The 27970-nt window shown below is 36.4% G+C and overlaps 1 protein-coding gene across 1 annotated transcript; it reads right to left on the bottom strand.

The window, feature by feature from the left end:
• Positions 1-10013: 10013 nt before the first annotated feature.
• Positions 10014-27960, bottom strand: MOB1B (MOB kinase activator 1B; the record flags this gene model as incomplete). Its single annotated transcript, XM_079704559.1, has 5 exons — positions 27789-27960; positions 22238-22331; positions 15401-15534; positions 13110-13273; positions 10014-10091 (listed from the first exon to the last, which is right to left on the bottom strand). The coding sequence occupies exons 1-5, from the start codon at positions 27841-27843 to the stop codon at positions 10014-10016; spliced, it is 525 nt and encodes a 174-aa protein (XP_079560685.1). The 5' UTR covers positions 27844-27960.
• Between the last annotated feature and the right edge of the window lie 10 nt (positions 27961-27970).

Raw genomic sequence — 27970 nt, forward strand, 5'->3', positions numbered from 1 at the left:
TTCAACAATTTACTACACCAGGCCCAAACCCCTTTGTCTTGTCAATTCATCACAAATGTATTGTTTCTTTGTCTAAAAGATATAAAAGCTTCCTGCTTTAGTCATTTCATTGAGTCTTACATTTTTATGGGGCTCCCGTATGTAATTAAATGTTTTTCTCCTGTTAATCTTATGTCAATTTCATTATTAGACCAGCACCTGAAGAGGGAAAATTTCTCTGCCCTACAATGCTGTGAAGAAGTTACCACACTGGGTAGGTTTCTGTTCAGCATGACTATAAGCTTAATTAAATCTGCATACCCTACACCTAGCACACAGTTAACAAATGTATGTTGAATTTTGAATGCCTTCTTATGTGCCTTATATGACTCATCTAGCTGGGGACAAATGCAGTGTAGAAACGCCCAGAGGAATTCATTTTTAATCATGGTAAAGACCTAGTAAACAGGCCACTCCCCAGTCTGGAAGTTCCCAAGTTCAAATTGTCTACATAAACCAAAGGCCCTATTATTCCTTTCTACCTTACAACCAACATCAGACCTGAAATGCATCAAAAGGTGGAGTAAGAAGAAGGGGGTAAATGGTGAATCTGTTCTCAGAAATAGCAGGCAGAAATCAAAATGTGATTCCATGGGGAACTCTAGGATGAAAACAGAAAAGATCATTTTTTGTAAATTCCCTATTTCATTATGGTAGTATTTTATGTATATTACTTTTGTTTATCCCCACAGTAATTAGTAGCAGGATCCTTGAAATGAAAAAGCCCCGAATACTTGTCATGGGGATGGAAAGGAAGCTGGGGAAGCTACTAGGTTTTTGTTTTATTGTTTTTTGGTCCCACTGAGCAGACTGCGGGATCTTAGTTCCCCAACCAGGGATCAAACCCAGGCCCCCAGCAGTGGAAGCTCAAAGTCCTAACCACTGGACTGCCAGGGAATTCCTGCTACTAGGTATTATATTCCACACCCATACTTGGGGGAAAAAAACATGTAATGGTAAGGGTTTTGGCAGCTACTGAGAGAGTAATAAGGCAAGGTAAGTCTCTGAGACCTTCAACAGGAGGAAAGTGGAACTCAGTAAGTCCCATGTGGATCTGACAAAGATGTTTGAAGTTGAGGATTAGAAATCTCCAAGTGTGGTTCCCCCTCCACCAAACCAAACCAGACAAAAAACAACTAAACAAAAACAAAAACCACAAAAGAAGTACTTGTATAGTGCAGTGATTGAGAGTTTAAGCACTGGAAAATTAAAGACTGGTTTCAAATCCCAGTTCTGCCAGTGTCTGGCTGTGAGAACTTGAGTTCCTCCAAACTGAAGAGTGTACCTCAAAAATACAAATGGGGAAACAGGAAACCTAGCTCTTTTTACATCAATTTCAGCATAATTTCCCATTATGGTGCATAACCAGTCGATAACACAAGAAAGAAACTAGAGAAAAGCACTCTCAAAAGTACCTCCCTGGGCTTCCCTGGTGGCGCAGTGGTTGAGAGTCTGCCTGCCAGTGCAGGGGACACGGTCCGGGAAGATCCCACATGCCGCGGAGTGGCTGGGCCCGTGAGCCATGGCCGCTGAGCCTGCGCGTCCGGAGCCTGTGCTCCGCAACGGGAAAAGCCGCAGCAGTGAGAGGCCCGCGTACCGCAAAAAAAAAAAAAAAAAGTACCTCCCTGATTTTTGTCCACAACCCCTTATCTGAAACTCTTGTAGTCAACTCTGTTTCAGAATTTTTAAAATTTTGGAATTTATGGGACTTCCCTGGTGGCACAGTGGATAAGACTCCACGCTCCCAATGCAGGGGCCTTGGGTTCAATCCTTGCTCCGGGAACTAGATCCCACATGCATGCCACAATTAAGAGTTTGCATGCCACAACTAAGGAGCCCACCTGCCACAACTAGGGAGCCCACCTGCCACAACTAAGACCCAGCACAACCAAGTAAATAATTTTTTTTAATTTTGGAATTTAGAAAAGAAATATAATTATATACCACATATATTATGTAACCATTCCTCACCCTACTGCCAAAGTGTTAAGTATACTAACATTTTGCAGTGAAACATGTTTTCACATTAAGTAGAATAAAGACTATTAACCTCAGATCAGGTTAAGTTTGCAGTGAATTCAAGAAAATACTTTGTTTTCTGAGCGTTTCAGATTTTGGAATTACAGATAAAATACAGGGTATTAGAGCAGGGGTCCCCAACCCCCTGTTAGGAACCCGGCTGCACAGCAGGAGGTGAATGGCAGGTGAGCAAGGGAAGCTTCATCTGCCACTCCCCATCACTCCCCATTGCTCACATTACCGCCTGATCCCCACCCCCGCTCCCCCGTGCCCTGTCTGTGGAAAAATTGTCTTCCACAAAACCGGTCCCTGGTGCCAAAAAGGCTGGGGACCTCTGTATTAGAGCACTCAATCAGGTGCGAGCATGCTACCATCTTAACCCTTCCTTCCCAGAAATTTTACTACTCCTTCAATTTAGGAATTCCTTTTCTCCAGCAGGAATGCTGGTATAACTAAAGAATGAGACAGTGTCTCCTAACTGATAACATACAAGTTTATTAAGAAAACTCTAGGGATTTCCCTGGTGGTCCAGTGGTTAAGACTCCGAGCTCCCAATGCAGGGGGCGCGGGTTCGATCCCTGGTCAGGGAACTAGATCCCGCATGCCCCAAATAAAAGCCCACATGCGCAACTAAAAAAAAAAAAAAAAATTTCCGTGTGCCGCAACTAAGACCCAGCACAGCCAAATAAATAAATAAATAAAACTCTAAACCAACTGAGAAAATGAGAACAAAGGCTGAAAAAATAAGAGGTCTTGAACATTGATAAGTAGTGGTTACACGGGCCCTGCATTTGTGTACACCAACCCAACAACTTCTGTAAAAGGATATTTATCAACTTAATAAACTTGCTTTTAAATTTCTACTTGCAACCTTCATTACTGCCTAGAAAACGGAAGGATGCAGAAGCCATCATAACAGCAAGATTGGGAGTCAGAGTGCTTCCAGCAAGTCTGAAGTATGACAGCAAAATAACATACTAGTAGGGCATAGGAGCAAGCCAGCAGCCCTATATAGCTCCTTAGCAAAGGAACCTATATTTTGCTGCATACTTGTAAAGGTGAACTTAAGTCATAAAGAAAACATGACACTATAATCATTATGCTGTTTGTAACAGTATCTATGAAGCATGGCTGTTTAAGCATTAAAGAAATAATTTAGAACCTGTTACCAAAATGCATCATTCCATACAATATTATAAAGAACCATATAAATTCAGTACATTAGAAGCAAAGCATGCAGACACAGTCCACATCAGCATGGACTAGCATTTTCTACTCCTAGTCTTCATCTCAAATACCAATTAGTGACACTGGGCAACTATGGCTACTACCATCAAAATACTCTCAACCTAATGGTCTAAACACAATTTCCTCTAAACATAAATACCTCTAAATAATGATACTCTAAGAATACTCTAAAATATACATTTCCTTTTGGAACTTAGATATCAGGGTAAAATGAGGATTCTCCCATACTGTATTCTTTAACAGTCTGTAATGAAGACAAAATATTAGATAAAAGCTTAATGGAAAGGTGAACAAATAATTATTTTGCTAATTATTCTCATGGTAATAGTATATTTAAAGAAAATAAACAAAACCACTGGCCTCAAGGTCAAGCATATTTGGGTTTTCACACCCTAGCCCTAATCAGTGACTTCTATAATTTCTAAACTTTAGTTTTCTAGTATAGAAGACACTGAGCCACTAACTTCCAGGGTTGTTGTGAGCATTATAAAAAATAATGCCTAACAAGTTTTAAATGTTCAACATATTTCATATACCCTTCAATATTTCTCTAGGAATCTGTGAAGTGTGGGAACACCTACAGCAAAAATAAACAGTAATGCAAAGTCAGGATTCATGGCCAAACATAACTATTTATTATTTTTTAAATAAACATTCAGTTTCTTCCTTTAAAGAAAAAAAAACCCTAGAATTTAAATATTTCCAATCCCCATCACATACAAGTCTGTATACATTATTTACATCTCTCAATTAAAACATATTACAGATTTTCTGACATTCAGTATCCCCTTTTATTTTTTAGTTTTTGCCACACTACATGGCTTGTGGGATCTTAGTTCCCTGACCAGGGATAGAACTTGGGCCTCCAGCAGTGAAAGTGCCAAGTCTTAACCACTGAACTGCCAGGGAATTCCCTCAGTATCCCCTTTTAAAACAAAAATGATAGAACAGTTGAAGTCTGATCAAAAGTAGCTACAATTTGAGTAATCTTGGCACAGTTTACAATATAGCCCCCATGTTGCATTTCATGTTTTAGATTCAGCTACTTTAATAGAGAGAAATTGTCCATCTCCATTAGCGCAGGATCCTGTCTTACTCATTCTCTGCAACAGTTGCACAGTGTAAATGCTGCCTCACACTTCCATTTATGGCACTGGCAGTATTCTTCTGGTTTTGTCCTTAGAAATGATTCTATTAAAACTTTAAGTATTCTCATGTTTATTGTATTCTCTCTCAACCTAGATTTCATGATGCTGTTCCTAGATAATTTTTAGTAATAATGTATAGGGAAAGTTCAAATAAAACAAATTTAAGTTTTCCCCACAAGATTAGTGTCCTTACCACCCTAGTAATGCATGTACAAAAATAACAAATACAATTTAGTGGCTGTAAAAAACTATTCCCCTAAAAACAGTTATCTCTGCAGAACAATTTAAGGAGAAAAGTGTTCTTAAAATGAAAATGCGAGAATCTATTTTACAACTTGCACAATTAAGTAAACAAAAAAAAATGAAAACCTGCAAACCTGTAAGAAACACCCACACATATAAGAATTTAATTATAACAGAAATTAAATATTAATAAAAGATTTAAATTTATATCTCTAGTAATCTCAGCTTCAGTGATGTAATTTAAAGAAAGCTGTCAACCAAAACAAACCAAAAATGCTTATGTAAATTGTATCATCCAACACTCCAGGTGCAACCTACATATTGACAGCAATCACTTCAGAATCACTAACAGTGAGGACCTATATAATCAATCTGTTTTGTTTTTTTTTGTGTGTGTGTGTGTGTGTGTGTGTGTTGTGAGATGGGGGAGGGAGGAGTATATGGAAAGTCAACACCAGTAAGGAAGTAATTTACCTCCAAGGAGAAGGAGATGACAAGTAAACATAAGCTTGGGAAGGCCAGTGATTTCACTATCTTTGAGGATTCTAATCCAAATTTTTCTACTGTGTAGTATTATATGCAGAAAAGGAAATTTGTATCACACTTGCAAAACTGAGAGTACTCAGTATTTTAATCTGTATTTTCTCTCTTTTGTCAAAATTTAAGTATCAGTTCAGCTACAACTGGCAGACATCCAGCATAGTTTTATACCTTCAAAATGAATTTTCCTCTATAATTAGCCAATTAGGAGAGCCTCAAAAATTCAAATTGTCTGCAGTCAGAATTGTTATTATATCTTAAAATTAAACTTTTCCATTAAATCATGAAATAGCTTTAGCTCTAAATAGTTATCTCATATACCATTAAACTGATAGCTCAACAACTGTAATTCCTATGGTGAAACTTAATATTATGACAAAACGCTGATATTTAAATCATTTTAGGAGCGGTCCTTAAAGTACAGATCTAGAATAGTGTTTCTAGGAATTGGTATATTCTTTAATATCCCAGATAAGTTTCAAAATATGTTAAGTTTTCCTCTTGGTATGCAGTGACATTTTCAAATATACTTCTTGTCTCATATCTTTTAAAAAGACATTCAAAATGTTAAAGTTATAAATCACATATGAAATGATTATACAATCTGAAATATTTTACTGTGACACACAGACTTAAATTCAGCGTAATTAATATATAAACTGTATTCCAATTTCTTTTTACAATGATCTCCAGTCTTTAAATTCAAATTGTTCATTTGCATGAAAATAAGTTAAAAAAAAAAGCATGGAGGTAAAGGCTGCTGCTTCCTTAAGCTACTTCTATCTTAAATATTGGATCCATTATTTTTAATATACCTTCAATCAAAACTACCCTACAGTACTCAAGATATAATCCAAAAGTTATCAGGAAAATGGACCAAAAATAGAAAATAAGAAAAAGACTTTGGTTTTGTAAACTATTATATTTAACTGTAAGGTAATTAAACTAAATTTAAAAAGTAAAATAAAACTTGTACATCCAAACAATACTGCCTACTTCAAAGCAGTGACATCAGGAAACTATTTTTTTATTAAATGATGTTACAAATCAGTGCTCAAAACATTCTCTTCTGCTAATTCAGAGCCTATGGCATATTCTTTTGAACTTCCTTAATAGTTTAGTTCTAAGAAAACAGCCAAAGTGGAGTTGTTTTGGTGAATGAGATAGGTCATATTAAGCTTCCAGAAAAGTTTTCGGTGCAACTGAAATGATAAAACAGATTTTCTTGCATAGTCACAAACCAATTCTCAAGGCATCACTGAAAGTGTTCCAGAAACATTACACCTTTGCAGCATAGCTGGAATAAGTAGTACTCCCAAAGAAACTACTCTGAAGATCAACTCTCATTTGAGATGTTCAAGGTATGACTTATTTATCTTAAAAGGAAGTCCTACAACTTAATAATTTTATCTCACATATTTTACCATTTCAGTGGTTATCAAAAACTCTCTCAGAGAGGGTGTACACAAAGGTATAAAAGAAATCTGTCATTTTGCTATTTTCCCCTAAGCAAGGAAAATGCTAATACATAAAATGCAGTCTGGTGATTACATGTAAAATATAAATATCCACATTATCTGTAATTCCTGAATATAAGAGATTGTAGTGCTTTATCTTTCCTGATAAGCCAGGCAGTAACTCAGTCTGTGACATATTATACACTAAACATATCTTTTCCTACTTAATTTTATGCTGACCATTTAGCATTTAAAAATGACAAAGGGGGGCTTCCCTGGTGGCGCAATGGTTGAGAGTCCGCCTGCCGATGCAGGGGACGCGGGTTCGTGCCCCGGTCTGGGAAGATCCCACATGCCGCGGAGCGGCTGGGCCCGTGAGCCATGGCCGCTGAGCCTGCGCGTCCGGAGCCTGTGCTCCGCAACGGGAGAGGCCACGACAGTGAGAGGCCCGCATACCATAAAAAAAACAAAAAAAACAAAAACAAAAACAAAAAAATGACAAAGGTAGGAAGAGATAGCAATCTAAAATCTTTCAATTTAAGATAAACTGACCTCCAAAGCCTCTACCAGCTAACACATACTTAATGTTTTAGTGCAACCTAGTGCCATGGTTTTTATGGGAAACAGAATAATCAAGCCAGTAAATGAAAGCCAGTAGCACCACCTACAGCTAATGGAAAGATTTTCACTGTGTTATTAATTTCTCTCCATCTCCATTACACCGTCATTTAAAAGAATTACTAAAACTTGCTTCCTATCAACACTTAACCAAAGCTTTGTGACAATACTATGTTAACTTACTACTTTATATTTTATGCTTTCATCAGCAGATGAGAAAACCAACTTCTGCTTTATATCTCTGTATGAAGAGCAGGGGGGAAATCATTATCCTGGTTATTTACAAATTAAGAAATCTGGAAAGAATCCAATAGACATTTATAAGCAAACTATGTTGTAAAACCAAGATTTGATCCTTATTTTATAAAAGGCATCTTACTATAATGCTCCTGGGAACCAAATGAATCAAAGCACCTTTTTATTAAGTCAGTTATTTCTCACATGCTCTCGTGTTTCCCTATTTGCAGCCATGTAACACCACGCACAATGCCAGGACTCTCCCTGGGAGAATGTCTCTACTTTGTTACCATATATATACACATACATATTTCCTTACTTCCCAATACCTCTGTTTAAAGGAATACTCAGAAGCAGGCACCTGAGATTCTGGCACAGTGATAAGAAACTCCTATCTACATAGAGTGGAAAAGTAAGTCTGACTACTAAACATTAATTTATAATAACATTTGTACAGTGTACTACTGTATAAGGCTTAAATGAGCAAAAACAATGTTTCACTTGTCTCTCCACACTTGGCTATTGCAACCCCTTTATTACTAGGTTGATATGAAGTCAAATGCAGTATTGGAAGACTATTTGAATAATCATATGTTTCATCTGCCTAAATAGATAGGACCCCAAATCACTAGATGCCAGATTTTGTTTCTGAATCAACCCACAGTGGCTGATATTATATATTTGTTTTAAGGAAATCAGCTAGTTCTCATTGCAGTTTATATGACCAATGAATGTCCAATATATTTGCCTCTGCCAGGCTCTCCTGTTACTTTCTACTGTTGGTACTTGGAGAATGATTGCTAGAAATGAGAAAAAGGCAGTTTCTACTGATCATAATTGTAATGGCATTAAATTGTATCACTATTCTACTTGTTAATGGCAAAAACAAACTGATTTCATTTTAGATTCTTTTCTACTGTTTTTAGTCTATACAATTTCAGACTAAGATTTCTATTCTACAAGGAAAAAGGTATATATTCCTAACAAAGGAAGAGTATATATTTCTAACTGAAGGAAACAGATTTACCAGAAATGACAAAATTAAAACTAGAAGTCTAAAAAGGATATTTCGCAAGAGTAAAACTGAAGTGAAAAATGTTAACATTTATTTTAAAAACTAAGTTTCTGAACTTTTTACTTATGGGAATAGTTGACTAGAAAGTCATAGCAAAAAAAATGTAAAAGTTAATAACTACTGCTTTAGCACTTTCATTATCTGATATCACTGCAAAGAAAGATTTCCTTTCACAGTGGAAAAATCAGAAGTCAGAATGCTTCAAGTTGGGCCTTATAACAAGTAAAGAAGGTACTGTATCATTTTAAAATGACAGACAAACACCAGCTCCATTCACTGAATGGAAATGCTGTAAAGTGATCAATTTCCCCAAACAGTCCTTAAATTCCATGTTTATGTCTATATCTAAAATTAGTCATTTATGTTTAACTTCTCATGGAAGTTGATTCCTAAAAGGAAGTCTCTAAGACTTTGCTTACAAGATATTGATTAAAATATTCATGCCATTCTATCCAAGAGTTTTGAGAAAGGACTTTCTTGAACTTGACTCCCTGTACTTAATCCCATCTATAATGCACCATTCAAACTAACCCCCTGCAAACAAACACACACTCCTATCACCTCCTCTTCAAAGTAGAAGGGGATTCTGCAGATTTATGGCTCATTTGGCAATTGCTAAGAAACCTCACAGTTCAGCATCATCTCTGAAGATGGCAAACCTATATATAACCTGAATTTTTACACCTACAGTGCAGTTAACATGTAGAAAGAAGCCAAAATGTAATCGGTATTACATTTCAACATCTTCAAGTTTCAATATCACAGATATCAAGAGATGGAAAAGACCTGCTTGTAGAACTTTAATCATCTGTTGAACAGAATTACTATCAATATCAAAAATAATTAAGAAATACTAATTTTTTATGCTCTACATGCACACCTTTACAAACTGTGTTTCTTTAATGTAGTAAAAGCTGGAGATCACCAATTTAGGTAAATTATGGCTTTTATCAATAGGTATTTTGAAACATGCATCAGTAAGTGCCCTGGGTAGTAATCCTAATATTGTTTCAAGCCCTGTTCAGTTCTATGTCTGTGCTTTGCACCTCAGAAATGAGCCTGCCAAGGCACTTGAAAACATAAGACTTTTGGGGACTTCAAAGATCAACCACAATTTACACAATGGAGAACCCCCATCCATCAGCAGTCCAACCAATAAGCATTTCTTTCAACATATAATATTATCAAAAATTCCCCAAGTTAAAAAAAATACTGTATGCCACTAAGACAAAATTTACCCCATCAACTGAATACAGAATGGTAAAGGAACCCAAACAAGCCCCCCAAACCTAACATAAAAACAACCAAGATAAAAATAAAATAAAACAAAATCCAAATTCACTCCACACAGCTTCATTTGAGGAATAATTTGCACGCATCTGCATCCTTTTATCTGTCCTTTGAGGTGAGTTTTTCAATCAGTTCCTGGAGTGGTGCAAGTTCTCTTCTGTCAATAAGGTTGAATTCCTATGTATGACAAAGGCAGAAGAAATAGCAGAAACATATTATTTACATCTCATTCCAAAACAGATTTCCATTAACATTTGTTGGATACTAGCTTTTAAAGTAAATAAAAGTCAAATCTTTTTTTCAAGAAAATGTTTTCTATTCCCTACCTCTGTGTCTTACATAAATCACTTAACCACTTCTGATATTATATTTTACATCTGTAATAATATTAGGGTAAATTACCTCATAAGACTATTATGGGGACTAAATGTGATACTGTATGTTAACCACTTCATGTAATCCCTGGCACAAAGTAAACGCTCAATAAATGGGAGTTGCTGCTTCCTGTTAAAAAGAATAACCAGGGCACCATTTAGATATAGTCAACCAAGCAGGGATCAAAAAAAATCTCAGGCAAATTTAAGCATTATATGAAGAGTAAAAAAGTTAGTTTATGTTATTAACTAACGTATCTGCAAGCTACCATATAATGTGGTATGAGAATAACATGAATAATGTGGACTCCACAAATGATAAATAAATTCTGTAAAGAACAAGTAAGAAAGCCTGGATTTAAATTGTGCTTCTTTAGAAGTTCTACCACTGTCATTCTGAAATTCAATTATGAACAGATTTCCCCTGAACTATAAATTATAAGGCTAATAAAAAGTGGCTGTTCGCGGAGCGGCTAGGCCCGTGAGCCATGGCCGCTGAGCCTGCGCGTCCGGAGCCTGTGATCCACAACGGGAGAGGCCACAACAGTGAGAGGCCCACGTACCGCAAAAAAAAAAAAAAAAAAAAAAAAGTGGCTGTTGATACTTCTGATCTTTTGATATTCTGCCACAGTGGGGCATTCTGAGCTCACAATTTCACTCATTTATTAGCATCCATCACATGCCAAGCACTGCAGTAAGTAATAGGAAGGCATTAAGGGGCACTCAGTAGCAAGTCTACCACTAAGACTTGTGGGGTCTGGACCAAGAGCACAAATGGATATATATCACATGACTAAATTACTGTATTTTACATTAAGCTAATATATCGTTATATATGTTTGATTCTCCTACCTTAACAAACACACCATAGTAGCCAGGAAAGCAGATTCAAATTTAGAATTCTTAAGACTCCTCAGTCTACACTGGAAAGTCGTGACATGAGGAGAGCCAGTCCCTGGCCCTCAGCAAACCTCCCTGATCTACCAAACCGCAGCTCCATCCTGTACTTCAATGGGTCTCACATGCAGGAGTGTGGACACCCTGACAGGCTTATAAAGGAAATGTCCACACACACTCACCAACAGCTGCCATCTGGCTATCCCTTAGGTCTGGCTATTAGAGATATGGCCTTCCCTTAAAAGAACGGACCAAAGGAAAAGATTCATGCAAACCCTGGCAATACACTTGAGACCATGTGGGCAGGGAATTCTGAATCTCAGGTATCCAAACACATACCAGAAGGGATCTATGTAGGTATGTTCTTGGCCCTATGGACTTCTCACTCCATGTGGGGAGGAGTATGGGGAAGGGCCAGAGCAGAACTTCTAAATTGTGAGGCCCAGGGCAGAGGCCACTCTCACTCAAAGAAGCGGTGATACTGTATAACTAATGGACCCACCTTTAAGAAGGTCACAGTGTCCTGAGATGTAACTAGGCTCAGATGTGGTAAATGCAACATATCAATCCCTTACTATTTTGCTAGGAGTTAGGAGATACAGTGTACTTTAAGATCATATAATAAGGTAAAACTAAACCTTCTGGTGGGAGAATATCCTCTCCCAAACCACTAAAACCTCAAGCAATCATGTTCTGCCTAAACCAAAGTACAGATGCAAATTTTAGGATAACATTTTGTTTCTATTGGTGTCTACAGATGGGATACCACAGTAAAATAATTGCTCAGGGCAACAGTTTTGGCAAGTTACTATCTCCTAAAATTTGTTTATATAGGTGAAGTTAAGATACAAAATGTGTGTCCTCATTATGAGGAGTGTGTATAGAGAGAAAATAAACACATTTTTCTTTGTGGAGATGGGGCATGGGAAAGGTATTTATAAGTTTACGCCCACAGATATACAAAAACAACACAGATTCAAGCTTTGGACCTCTCTTGCCTACCAACTCACTTCTCCAAACTCCACCGAAAAATAGGTGCTCAGCTTCTGCATTTCTACCTCTTTTTCACTCCTACCTTTCAGCTCTCTAATTATTATAGCAGGACAAGAATAGCCTCACTCCTTTTAGTCTACATCTCTAAGGCCCATTCTCTGAGAAATAAAGAGAGAAGGAGGAGGAGGTCAACTAAGGATTCAGATCAAAAATTAATGGACCTCTGGAACTTCAACACTCTTTGGGACATTTTTTTCCCCTTTGGAATAATGGGACAGTACCTAATTCAAAAATTACTCAGAATATGGTTTTAAACAGGAGGAAAAAAGGTATGATATTTAGAGTCCATTTCCATGCCGAAGTATGCTAAAAAAAGATCCAGAGCAGACAGGAATTGAGGGTTAACAGCAGTAGGAGTGCTCAAGACCAAGTTCATCTACATGTTTACCAAACTAGCCAGGTTCTTTATTCAGCAGCTCCATTATGGCCTGTTAACTGAAGCAAATCCAAGGTAAGACCTCTCAGATTCACTGTAGATTTGCAATGGAATTCAGAAACTGAAGGCCAATCTTTATCATCATGGCAAGTATTAAAGAGGATGAAGACTAGGGCTTCCCTGGTGGCGCAGTGGTTGAGGGTCCGCCTGCCGATGCAGGGGACACGGGTTCGTGCCCCGGTCCAGGAAGATCCCACATGCCACAGAGCAGCTGGGCCCGTGAGCCATGGCCGCTGAGCCTGTGCGTCCGGAGCCTGTGCTCCGCAGCGGGAGAGGCCACAATAGTGAGAGGCCCGCGTACCGCAGAAAAAAAAGAGGATGAAGACTAGAGAGATATAGCAAATTTTATCCTGACAGTATGGATGTAGTATTCACCTCATAACTCTGTAGATAACTGCTTTTTCTGAGCAAAAAAGATCTCCTAATCCAACTTACCTGGACAAAAAAAATAAAGTGCTTGAAAGATGTATTGAGATGTGCTTCCTCCTGCAGCTGGATCACAGGGTCAAAATGCTGATGATAAATGTGAGCATAAACCCTAAAGAGGCGTTTGAGTATAGTTTTTGCCACAGACATGAAATTCTTCGGAAACGGGACACCTAGTAAATAGATAAACAACCCCCTCTATTAACAAGAAGAGAACAAGGCATTATCAGCAAATGGCAATATAAATGACCAAGGCAAGGCTGAAAATAAGAACTATTTATGAATGACTAGTTAAAATACCCATTGTACTTTTCAAAAGTTCTCAACATATAATGAATGAAAATAAACTTCAATGCTTCTATGGAATAAGAATTTGTCTTCAGTATAGCCCTTTAGGCCTCTAATATACCACCACTTTACCAAAATGAAACAAATGAATGTCTAAGATGGTAATGGAGCCAAAATGCATATTCAGATCCTCAGATTTCTTATGCTGAACACAAATAATGTATTACTATGTTTAGTTTTGTTTAAAATGCCTGCAATACATTTTCATATTTTTTTCTATAGAAATTATTTCATTACTACACCAGGTCTACATTTACCGTGAAATTAGCTGCAGTCTCTGCTCAATTAGAGAGACTTGTTTTATGAATTAGAGCATTTTTACAGCATTAAACAAATACAAAACTAGAAAAATACAGAAGTCTACATCCTTTGTTAAAGTGGCTAAATGATCCAGATTGGCAAAACACAAGGTAAATACTGGTACTACTGGGTTCAATGTCATCACATTGCCTACTGCCCATTTAAAAATATTACAGATCACAAGAAAACATAAGACATTTTGGGGTACATAAGTGTCTCCCAAAATGAAGGGACACTATATAAAATAGTATGCTTACACTCTTCAAAAATGTCAGTGTCATGAAAAGACCAAAAAAGCCTGAGAAAAACACATATTCCACATTAAAGGGGGCTAAAGAGACATGACACTGAATGAAAATAAATGTCAAACATTTTCTTTTGCTCTAAAGGATATTATTGGAAATTTTTGAAGAATCTGAATAAGATTTGTAAATTAGACAGTAGTATTGTACTGGTGTTAATTTCCTGATTCTGACAGTTATACTGTGATTTTTCTAAGGAAATACAATTGAAGCACATACAGATAAAGGTGCATCATAATTGCAACTTACTCTCAAACAGTTCAGGAAAAAGAAAAGAATGTGGAGTGGGGAAGGAGGGAGAGAGAGGGAGGGAGAGGGGGAGAGAGAGAGAGAGAGAGAGAGAGAGAGAAAGCAAATGCGTTAAAATGTTGGCAACTAAAAAATCTGGAAGAAGGATACACAGGGACAATTCTTATTACTGCACAATAATAAATCATATTGCACAATTCTTACAAATTTTCTAGAAGCCTGAAATTGGGTTAAAATTAAAAGTTAAAAATTATATTATGAAGATAAAAGATAAGATGAGGGAACTTATCCCAAACCATTACTATGTATACAAGTAATGCAGTCTTGAAAAATAGACCTTTTATTACAAAGGCTCCAAAGTAGTTAAAGCATTCAATGAATGTGTTTAAAACAAGCCATAACAACAACTATTTACACATTGCTGTCTCCTCCACTATATCCTTCTCCCCAAAACTAAAAAAGCATAAAATACAGTCAAAAAGTTGAAAAAGAGAAAATTCTTAATTTTTTCAGAAAACACAGTTGTAAGGAGTTTGACACAGTAAAGTCATATGAACTGTCTAAATGTAAATAATTTCCACTTGAAAGGTCAGCCCTTTAAAAGGTCAGCATATATAAAAGTCACTCAGTTGATGACAGGCCAACCTGTCAAATCTTCTTGTTTTCTTCTCACCTAGCCTGATTTCACAGCCTGCAAGGTTCACACCATGGGTCATGAATACAAATGCCCTCTTTGCCACAAATATAAGGTAAAACTGTTTTGAAGTCATATAAACTCCCTTCCTAAACAAGAAATGAATATGACTATAGCAGATGATATTGGCTGCTTACCCAATGACAGTTTCTTTTTTCCCTAGCACAGGCCAGATGTGTTACTATCCAAGATATACCGATCTTCTTACTGTTTAAAATTATAGGGAAGTTTACCTAATGTTCATGATAAACTTGGTATGAAAAAGATAGACACTTTCAAGTACGTAAGATTAGCAATATTTTGATAGGTATGGTAATCTAACATGGGTCCTGGAATAGAGAGGCAATAAGCCCTAGAAACACATGAAATTAGATAAATCATGATGGATCCCAGTTAAACAATTATACCAATTTTTGATGGAAATAATGTCTCATCATCCAACTGGTCCTGAACCCAAGTCATCAGGTAATCAATGTACTTTGGTGCAGAGCACTTAATAGGCTTCTTTATGTTTGTTCCATCTGCCCAATGATATTCATATCTGTATTGGAAAGATAAAAAGTACACAGAATATCAGTGTATACCTATATATAATGTGTATATTTTTATTTTTTTTTTATTTTTATTTTTTTTGTTACGCGGGCCTCTCACTGTTGTGGCCTCTCCCCCTGTGGAGCACAGGCTCCGGACGCACAGGCTCAGCGGCCATGGCTCACGGGCCCAGCCGCTCCGCGGCATGCGGGATCCTCCCGGACCGGGGCACGAACCCGTGTCCCCTGCATCGGCAGGCGGACTCCCAACCACTGCGCCACCAGGGAAGCCCTTTATATTACATATATATGTTTATTAGGAATGTATTCAGGATGTATTTTAATCTCTTCCTCCAAATAAAGATTTTTTGCATTTGGCACTTAAATTTAGCATTTTTAAATTGCTATTGGACTATTTTGCATTTATCAGGATACATACTAAGCAGATCCCACCAAACCCATTTTTTGTGAGCTTTCCTTCATACACAGCAGTTATATTTTAGAATCACACATAGTATAAACTGCCATAGTAGAAACCCTAAGTTTACTTCCCACTTCTATGATGACCATCTTTAATCTTTATGATTATTGTTTTCTTCCTCAAAAAACGTTTCTCCTTACGCAGTATAATTCTTTTTAACTTGGGGCTTTAAATTTTGGGTTAAGACTAGAGAATGACATGGAAGTGCCTAAGTAAGATTAATGAAAAAGAGAATGATTCAATATTTGAGTACATTTGGTTGAGGAGCTAAACATGCCTTTGAGGAAAATTGACAATCCAAATAAAGATGCCTATAGTATCTGGGTATTAACCAGACACTATCCTTTGGTATAATAAACATTTCTCACCCACCATGTGAGAAATACCGTGTCAAGGAATACTGTTCTTGAACAACGGACACTAAAATGAAAGACACTTACTCTGTTCTCAAGGAAAAAGACTAGTAGAGAAGACAGGCTTGTAAATGAGTATGTAAAAACAGTACAACAGAATGCTAGTGGAGTTAACTAAACAAACACACACACATACAACCACAACCTGATTTTTTTTTTTTTTTTTTTTTTTAATTTATTGCGGTACGCGGGCCTCTCACTGTTGTGGCCTCTCCCGTTGCGGAGCACAGGCTCCAGACGCGCAGGCTCAGCGGCCATGGCTCACGGGCCCCACTGCTCCGCGGCATGTGGGATCTTCCCGGACCGGGGCACGAACCCGTGTCCCCTACATCGGCAGGCGGACTCTCAACCACTGCACCACCAGGGAAGCCCCTACAACCTGATTTTTAAGACAAGGAATAAGCATGCAGCTGAAACTCCATGTACAAAATTATCTAAACTGAACTAGCATTTAGTTTTTTAGTTTCTGAAGGTTACCTCTGCCACTTAGCTTCTCTCTTTGAATCAACTGTGTTTTTATAATCTTGACCCAGAGTTTGGACTGACGTAATGATAGGTGATTAAGCCTAGCAAAGGAGCTGGAAAAAAATATAATGGAAAAATACTACAGGGTATTTTAAACAATGAAAAGTATCTTGAGATAGGATAACAAGGATGCTTTCTATTTAATCGTAGTTACTTACCTTGAACAGTAAATCTTAAACAGGATACACCTGAATAAATATTCTGACAGCACACTAACCCTGGGAAACAGGGATGAATGTCAAGTCTACTTCGAAGGTCTCCAAGAGGAGATTCCCCAACATTTCTTGGCATCCTGTTCCACTGTTTAATCACTTTCACAGTCAAGAGATTCTTCCTAACATAAAACAAAAGTCTCAAGTGTGACTTAAGCCTCTTCTTGTTTGAGCCTCTTAGGAGACAGAGAACGTGAATGGTAGGACTTCTGGCCATCATTACTTAGTCTTCATTTAAAGACAGGAACTCATCCATGTTTTTTCCCTTATGTTATGAAGCCTCAACATTTTTGCATTTGTCTCACAATCATGTTCATTTTGTTAATGATTCTAAGGTGTTCCCTATTCATTTTTAAATGCAGAAGTCAAAAGCAGGCACAGTAAACCAAAAAATCATTTTCAATATCCTGAAGCTTTATGAACAATACTAATATTCAATGTCCTAAGGTTTTTTGAAAAATAAAACAACTGCATATTGCTTATACTTCTAGAGTTTATAACTATGATTCCCTGATTCTTTCCTTTTCTTTTGTCACGTTTATACTTAACGATGACTTCATCTTCTAAATCTATTTTGCACCCATTGCTTTTTTTATTCCACCTTTGACAGACCATTGTCTTTGAAATTTATTTCTGTCATCATGGTATGAACTTATAAACTACAAATTCCAAAATGTTCATTTCTTGGTTAATAATGATAATAAATAGTAACTGAGAAACCACTTCAAGAAAAAAAGTACAAAAAATACTAACAGGTGGGGTCTAAACAACATGCTACCCAATAACCAATGGGTCCCTGAAGAAATCAAAGAGGAAATCAAAAAATACCTGGAGACAAATGAAGACAAAAACATAACGACCCAAAATATATGGGATGCAGCAAAAGCAGTTCTAAGAGGGAATTGTATAGTAATACAAGCCTACCTCAGGAAATAAGAAAAATCCCAAATAAACAATCTAAGCTTATACCTAAAGTAACTAGAAAAATGGAACAAACAAAACCCAAAGTTAGAAGGGAAGAAATCATGAGGAATAGAGCATAATTAAATGAAATAGAAACTAATAATAATAATAATACAATAAATAGAAAAGACCAATGAAACTAAGAGCTGGTTCCTGGAAAAAATAAACAAAATTGATAAGCCCAAACAAATAAAATCAGAAATGAAAGAAGAGAAGTTACAAACAATACCAGAGAAGTACAAATGATCATACGAGATTACTATGAACAATTATAGCTAGTCAAATGGACAACCTCGAGGAAATGGATAAATTCCTAGAAACATGCAATCTCCCAAAACTGAATCAGGAAAAAATTGAAAATATGAACAGATGGATTACCAATAATGAAACTGAATCAGTAATTTTAAAAAAAACCCAAAACTCATAACAAACAAAAGTCAAGGACCAATCAGCTTCACAGGTGAATTCTACCAAACATTTAAAGAGTTATATTACCTATGTTTCTCAAACGATCCCAAAAAAATTGAAGAGGAAGGAAAACTTCTCAACTCATTCTATGAGGCCAGCATCACTTTGACCAAAATCAGACAAATCACCACATAAAAAGAAAATTTCAGGCCAATATCGCCAATGAACACAGGTGCAAAAAGCCTCAACAGAATATTAGCAAACCGAATCCAACAATACTTTAAAAGGATCATAAACTGTGATCAAGCAGGACTTATGCCAGGGATGCAAGGATGGTCAATATCTACAAGTTAATCAATGTGATATACCACATTAACAAACTGAAAAATAAAAATCATATTATCATCTCAACAGATACAGGAAAAAGCCTTTGACAAAATTCAACATCCATTTATGATTAACAAAAACTCTCAAAACAGTGGGCTTAGAGGGAACATACTCAACATAATAAGGCCATATATGACAAACCCACAGCCAACATTATACTCAATGGTGAAAAGCTGAAAGCATTTCCTCTAAGATCAGGAACAAGACAAAGATGCCCACTCTCACCATTTTTATTCAACATAGTTTTGGAAGTCCTAGCCAAAACAGGCAAAAAAAGGAAGTAAAATGAATCCAGATTGGAAAGGAAGAAGTAAAACTGTCACTGTCATTGCAGATAACATGATACTATACATAGAAAATCCTAAGGATGCTACCAGAAAACTACTAGAGATCATCAATGAATTCAATAAAGTTGCAGGATACAAAATTAATACACAAAAACCTGTTGCATTTCAACACACTAATAGTGAACTATCAGAAAGATAAATTTAAACAATCCCATTTACAACTGCATCAAAAAGAATAAAATACCTAGGAATAAATCTAACCAAAAAAGTACAAGACTTGTACTCTGAAAACTTTAAGATATTTATGAGAGAAATGGAAAAACAAGCAAATATATGGAAAGATATAACATGCTAACAGAATGGAAGAATTATTATTTTTAAAATGACCATCCTACCCATGGCCATCTACAGATTCAAGGCAATCTTTATCAAAATAACAGTGGCATTTCTCACAGAACTAGAACAAGTTAATTCTGAAATTTGTACAGAAACATAAAAGACTCCAAATAGCCAAAGCAATCTTGAGAAAGAAGAACAAAGGTGAAGGTATCACACTGCCTATTTCAAACATACATACATAGAGTATACTATAGCTATACTACAAAGCTATAATAATCAAAACAGTATGGTACAAGCACAAAAGGAGAAACACAGATTAATGGAATAGAATATAGAGAGTCCAGAAACAAACTTACACTTAAATGGTCACTTAATCTGCAAAGGAGGCAAAAATATACAACAGGGGAAAAGAGACAGCCCCTTCAATAAATGACGTTGGGAAAACTGGAGAGCTACATGCAAAAGAATAAAACTGGACTACTTTCTCACACCATGTACAAACATAAACTAAAATAAAAATGAGGGGGCTTCCCTGGTGGTGCAGTGGTTGAGAGTCCGCCTGCTGATGCAGGGGACACGGGTTCGTGACCCGGTCCGGGAAGATCCCACATGCCGCGGAGTGGCTGGGCCTGTGAGCCATGGCTGCTGAGCCTGTGCGTCCAGAGCCTGTGCTCCGCAATGGGAGAGGCCACAGCAGTGAGACGCCCGCGTACCGAAAAAAAAGAGGGACTTCCCTGGTGGTCCAGTGGTTAAGACTCCACATTCCCAATGCAGGGGGCCCGGGTTCAAGCCCTGGTCAGGGAACTAGATCCTGCATGCCACAATGAAGAGCCCACATGCCACAAGTAAAAGATTCCACATGCCGCAACTAAAGATCCTGCATGCTGCAACAAAGATCCCGCATGCCAAAACTAAGACCTGGAGCAGCCAAATAAACAAATATTTTTAAAAATAAATAAATAAAATAAAATAAAATAAAAATAAGTTAAAGATTTAAATGTAAGACCTGAAACCATAAAATTTCTAGGAGAAAACTCTTTGAAATCAGTCTTAGCAATATTTTTTGGATCTGTCTTCTCAGGCAAGGGAAATAAAAGCAAAAATAAATAAATGGTACCACATTAAACTAAAAAGGTTTTTGCACAGTAAGGAAACTATCAACAAAATGAAAAGGTAGCCTACTGAATGGGAGAAGATATTTGCAAGTGATATATCCAATAAGGGGTTAATATACAAAATATACAAAGAACTCATACAACTCAACATCAAAAATAAATAAATAAACAACCCAATTAAAAAACGGGCAGAGGACCTGAATAGACATTTTTCCCAAAGACATACACATGGCCAAGAGACAAATGAAAAGATGCTCAACCTCACCAATCATGAGGGAAATGCAAATTAAAACCACAATGAGATACTTCTCACACCTGTTAGAATGGCTATTATCAAAAAGACAACAAATAACAAGTATTGGCAAGGATGTGACAAAAAGGGAACCCTTATGCACTGTTGGTGGAATTGCAAATTGGTGCACCCAGTATGGAGAAAAGTATAGAGGTTCTTCAAAATATTTAAAATAGAACTGCCATAAGATCCAGCAATTTCTTTTCTGGGTATTTACCCAAAGGAAACAAAAACATTAATTTGACAAGATATATGCAACCCGTTTTTCATTGCAGCATTATTTTCAGTACCTAAAATATTAAAGTAATTTAAGTGTCCATCAACAGATGAATGAAGAAGATGTGGGGTGTGTGTGTACGCACACACACACACACACACACACACACACACACACAATGGAATATTACTTAGCCATAAAAAGGGGGGGCTTCCCTGGTGGCGCAGTGGTTGAGAGTCCACCTGCCGATGCAGGGGACATGGGTTTGTGCCCCAGTCCAGGAAGATCTCACATGCCGCGGAGCAGCTAGGCCCGTGAGCCATGGCCGCTGAGCCTGTGCGTCCGGAGCCTGTGCTCCGCAACGGGAGAGGCCACAACAGTGAGAGGCCTGCGTACCACAAAAGAAAAAAGAAAAAAAAAAAAAGGGAAAGAAATCTTGCCCTTTGGGACAACACGGATGGATCTAGAGGGTATTACACTAAGTAAAATAAGTCAGGCAAAATAAAACAAACACCATATGATCTCATTTACATGTGAAATCTAGAAAACAAACTCACAGATACCGCACACAGAAGGGTGGTTGCCAGAGGGGAGCGGGGTGGGAATAGAGCAAAATAGGTGAAAGGGATTTAAAGATACAAACCTCCAATTATAAAATAAATAAGTCATGGGAATATAATATTCAACATAAGGAGTATGGTCAATAACACTGTAATAACTTTGTATGGGAACAGATGGTTAGTAAACTTATCATGATGATCATTTCATAATGTACGGAAATGTCAAATCACTATGCAATACACCTAAAACATAATATTGTATATCAACTATATTTCAATTTTAAAAAATATTTGGATAGAGAGGTATAAGCAAACAGAAGAAAGGCAGGATGGAGGACAATACAATAGGGAGGCCTATAAAGCTCAGGCTAAGGAATCTGGACTCAAAGTATTAGTCATTGGTAAATCACTGAAGGAGATGCTAAATACAGAAATTATAAGGTCAGAAATTTTCTTCTTATCTAAGAACTGTATGATAAAGTAAAAATGAGAACTGATCATGAATCATGTCTTACTTTGGGCCAGCTGACATCACTGGACAACTTTCTTCTGTACAAAAATCTGTGATTGTTCCATAAAGCATGTTGATCTGATTGAAGAAATCTACAGCTGCAAAGCAAATATCAGTTATAAGTAAAAGGTTAAATTTTAATTTTACTCAAACAACCTTTTATTCCAGCAGAATCTCAGCTCTATCAGTGTTCCTTCCTCAACAACGAACAGGTGAAAAGAATACAAACAAACAATATTTGCCTCACTGAATTTAGGAGCTTCTGTTTATTAAGTGACTCCCTTAAGAGAATAAAAAGGCAAGCAAGAGTGGGAGAAATTATTTGCAACACATATAATCAATAAAAATCTTATATTCAGAATATACAAAGAACTTCTATAGATCACTAAGAAAAAGACAACACCGTAAAAAAATGTGAGATGGTTTCTGAGTCTATTGGTTATCTCTATGGAAAAGAATAAAACGTGACTCTTTACTCACACAATACCTGAAAAGCAATTCCAAGTAGATCATACATCTAAATGTGAAAGGCAAGACAATAAAGTTTAAAAGAGCATAGAAAAATATGTCCATGAACTTTGGCATGCAAATATTTCTTAAGAAGAGCACAGAAAGCACCAATCATAAAGGAATAGTTTTCCATGTTTCACTGGAAAACTCTTATTCCTTGTTTTTTTATAATTTTTATTCTAGTCATAATTTTTTTATATAGACCTCAAAGCCAACAAGTTTATTAAATTTACCTATTCATAATAATAGTGATGGTGTAGTAATAAAATCATGGTCTTTTGGTTTGTCAACATTCATTCATGTTGGCTATGAACATAAATGTTGTTTCTTCCTTTCCAGTTATTATTATCTTCTATTCTTTTTCCTGCCTTATGGCATTGGCTAAAACTCCAGGAAAGTGGTGATGGTGGCTAACCTTAACTCATTCCTAATCTGAGAAAAAACTTCAACATTTCATTATCAAATATGATGTTTGCTGTATCTTTATTGTAGATATGCTTTATCAGAAAAAAGTTCTCAACTTTTATTTCATAAGTTTATTACGAATTGATTTTAAATTTTACCGAATGTTTTTTCTGCTTATACTGAGACAATCATATGATTTCTTCCTCTTCCTTTATTTTGGCTAATGCGGTGAATTACAACTGATTTGCAAGTGTTAGCCAACCTTGTATTCTAGGAATAAGAACAATTTGGTCATGATGTGTTATAATTTTTAAGTATTGCTAGATTCAATCTGCTAATATTTTTATTAGGATTTTTACATCTAAGTTCATAAGTTAGATAACCTGGTTTCCTTTCTTACATGTCCACATAGAACTCATAACACTAGTATTTTCTCCTTTCCACATAAAAGCTTTAGAAAGACTGGTGTTCTTTCTTTCTTTTCTTTTCCTTTTAAAATTGAAGTATAATTGATTTACAATATTTTATCAGTTTTGGGTGTACATAGTGATTCAATATTTTTATAGATTACACTCCATTTAAAGTTATTATAAAATATTGGCTATAGTCCCTGTCCTGTACAATATACCTTTGTAACTGATTTCTTTTATACATAGAGGTTTGTACCTCTTAATTCCTTACCCCTATCTTACCCCTCCCACCTACCCTCTCCCTACTGGTAACTACTAGTTTATTCTGTATCTGTGAGTCTCTTTCTGTTTTGTTATATTCATTCTTCTTTTTTTATTTTTTAGATTCCATATATAAGTGATAACATAAAATATTTGTCTTTCTCTGATTTATTTCCCTAAGCATAATACCCTCCAGGTCTATCCATGTTGTTGCAAGTGGCAAATTTCATTCATTTTTATGGCTCAGTAATATTCCATTGTGTGTGTGTGCATGTGTGCGTGTCTGTGTGTGTGTGTGTGTGTGTGTGTGTGTGTCTATACACCACATCTTCTTTATCCATTCATCTGTTGATATACAATTAGGTTGCTTCCATATCTTGGCTATTGGCTTCCATATGCTGCTATGAACACTGGGGTACATATATCTTTTCAAATTAATGTTTTCATTTTCTTAAAATATACATCCAGCAGTAGAATTGCTGGATCATATGGTATTTCTAGTTTTAATTTTAGAGAAAACTCCATATTGTTTTCCATAGTGGCTGCACCAATTTACATCCCCACCAAGAGTGCACTGTAGGGTTTCCTTTTCTCCACATCCTTACCAACATTTGTTATTTGTGATCTTTTTGATGAGAGCCATTCTGACAGGTATAAGGTGATATCTCATTGTGGTTCTGACTTGTATTCCTCTGATGAATAGTGATGCTGAGCATCTTTTCATGTGCCTGTTGGCCATCTGTATGTCTTCTTTGGGAAAATGTCTATTTAGGTCTTCTGCCCATTTTTAATCGGGTTGTCCTCCACGTGAACATTGGGTAACCTACGGCTTTGAATCCCAACTCTATACTTAATAGTTGAGTTACTTAACCTCCCTGAATCTCAGTTTCCTACCTTTAAAATTCAGTTTACTGCAGAGTGCTAAAAAACAAAATACGTGTCTACCATAAAGTAGACATCTAGTAATTGTTAGTTTTCTTCCACAAATGAAGATATGGCCTCAAGATTCTGTGCCACAAAAATTAACAATAAGCCATCCACCCACTTTTTCCAAAACTCTGAACCTTGTATCTTCTTTAAGCTATCACTCTTTCTAGCAGCAGAATGTTCAAAACCAGCCTCTGGTTTCTGGCTATGAGACTAGTTGTTGAATTTGTAAAATTTCCCATCTTCTCCCATTTATCTTCATCTGGCAAGTAAACTGAAGGAAAAAGGCCATTAAGATGCCAATCTTATCAACAAATCCCCTTCACTCTTTTATGTACCCGAAATGTTTACTTAATCACTGTCAGTGAATGGAAATTATCTATCTAGCCTCAAATCCTATTCACTTCATCAAGTGTCACTTGGAAAGATTACTATAAATAAGAAAAAAATTGTAATCCAATATTTCAGTCAACTGCTGTATTTTAAAGGCAGAATTCTATGTTCTACAGGGATGTTCAAACATTTCAGTTCAAAGCAATTTTTTTCTGGCTGTAACTTCAAAATGTCTGTGAAATTTTATAAGTTCCTGAAGTTCTAGACATTTCAATAGTACAGACACTCAGTTCTGATAATTGAGACAAGAGAGAATACAGACAGAAAACAATGATCTGCTTTTATACTTAGAAGTCACAATCTCATGTAGTACAGAAGCTCTACACTGCTTTCCTTAGATTTCTAAAATTAGAAAATGAGCTCTCAAATAAGTGGTACAAAAAGGCACAAACAAGTACCCAAAAAAAGGATGTACACATATATTGGAAACTTATTCTGAATATTGTCCTTAAAGTGTCATAGAACTATCTTATAGGTTAGATGACTCTCATCAATAAAGCAAACAAATCACTTTATCTCTTTAGTAACTAAACTCTCTGGGTCCAGGAGGATAACCATACTCTAATAATACCGCTCTTACAGAACTGTTGTCACAGTAAGGTTTTAAGACATCTCAGTAAAATACTTTAGGTTCCTAAAAGTTAGTGGGTGTCAGCTCAATTTATAAATCCCATGATATGTTTCAAATTACAATAAGATACCATCAAATATTACAGTAAAAATACTGCTCTGTTTTTCCTTAATCAAAGCCTAGGCATTTAGTGTATATTTTCAATTAAATTTCATTTATTATAACTAGAGTCATATAAATTTCCTCCAGTTATAAAATTCTATTAATTTCTTCACCAATGCTGATAAACCTTGAATATTAAAAGTACCACTTTTGGGCTTCCCTGGTGGCACAGTGGTTAAGAATCCGCCTGCCAATGCAGGGGACACAGGTTCAAGCCCTGGTCTAGGAAGATCCAACATGCCACGGAGCAACTAAGCCCGTGCACCACAACTGCTGAGCCTGTGCTCTAGAGCCCGTGAGCCACAACTACTGAAGCCCGCGCGCCTAGAGTCTGTGCTCCTCAGCAAGAGAAGCCACCGCAATGAGAAGGCCATGCACCACAACGAAGAGTAGCCCCCTCTCTCTGCAACTAGAGAAAGCCCGCACACAACAATGAAGACCCAACACTGCCAAAAATAAATTAATTAATTAATTTAAAAAAGGAGAGAGAGAAAAGAATCAAAATAAAATTTAAAAAAAATTTTTTTTAAAGTACCACTTTTATTCCCCAACTTACTCTGGCTTAATTCCCAAGAATATATTTATTTTTTACTTATATTTTTTTCTTTCTAGAGGTTAAGAATATATCATAAACATATTTTACTAATTTCATAAGATCACTATTGAATTGTCTTTTTTTCTTTTTAAAGCATAGTTTAGACAAATAACTAAGTATGCTACTGAAAGAGGCAATTTAACATAGGGGTTAAAGCGCAGTCTCTGAAATTTTAGAGCTCTATATTTGAGCCCAGGCCCTAGCATTCAATAGCTGTATAACCTAAGCACATTACTACAATCTTTCTGTCTCAGCTTTCTTATCTATATACTGGGATAATAATAGTACCTACATCATAAGGTTGTAAAGATGAAATAAAATAATCCATGTAGAAGAAAATAAAAACAATAATTTGAAAAGATACATGTACCCCAATGTTCATAGCAGCATATGGAGGCTAAGAGCCAAGATATGGAAGCAACCTAAGTGTCCATAAACAGATAAATGGATAATGGTGTGTGTGTGTGTATGTATATATACATATATATAAACACCACATCTTCTTTATCTCTCTCTCTCTCTCTCTCTCTCTCTCTCTCTCACACACACACACATACACACAATGGAATATTACTCAGCCATAAAAAAGAATGAAATTTTACCATTTGCAACTACATGGATGGACCTGGAAGGTATTATGCTTAGTGAAGTTAAGTCAAACACAGAAAGACAAATACTGTATGATATCATTTACATGTGGGATCTAAAAAATAAAATGAATGAATATAACAAAACAGAAATAGACACACAGATATAGAGAACAAACAAGTGGTTACCAGTGGGGAGAGAGAATGGAGGAGGAGCAAGACAGGGGTAGGGGATTAAGAGGTACGAACCAGCAAGTATCAAATAAATAAGCCACAAAGGTATATTGTACAGCACAGGGAAATATAGCCATTATATTGTAATAACTTTAAATGGAGTATAATCTAAAAATATTGAATCACTATGTTATACATCTGAAACTAATACCATAAATCAAATAAACTTCAATAAAATAAATAAATAAAAATAATTCATGTAGAAAGAATAGCAGAGTGCCACAGTGTTCCATAAACTTTAATTGCTGCTATTATTATCATTTTTTCCAATGAAGATGGTAAATCTGTGCTTTGTATTACATGATAACAGGAGATAAGAATTTCATGTAACTCCATATTCAGAAATAAAATACCATAAAGGTTAAAGTAAATTGAGGTACCACTATCTTGTGGTATTAGGTTGCTAACTAAATCCTAGAATAGAGAGCACTCCAACACTCACCTACAGTGAGGCTACTAACCTAACTTACAGTCTACTGAGAAACAGAAAGGCTACTTACTGTTCACTGCAACCCACTCATTTAGATCTTCCCCCTCAGGAAGCATGACAGCCATCCGGAGGTTTCCACTGCCCAGTGTGGCCTCTGCATGCTTTAAGAGCTCATACTGGTGAGAACCTTCTGGTATGTTCTTCTTTGGTTTAAACGTTTTAGAAGAGCGACTACCACTATGAATAGAAAAG

The sequence above is a fragment of the Hyperoodon ampullatus genome (assembly GCF_949752795.1).
Source record: "Hyperoodon ampullatus genome assembly, chromosome: 1".
In the NCBI taxonomy this organism is placed as follows: Eukaryota; Metazoa; Chordata; class Mammalia; order Artiodactyla; family Ziphiidae; genus Hyperoodon; species Hyperoodon ampullatus.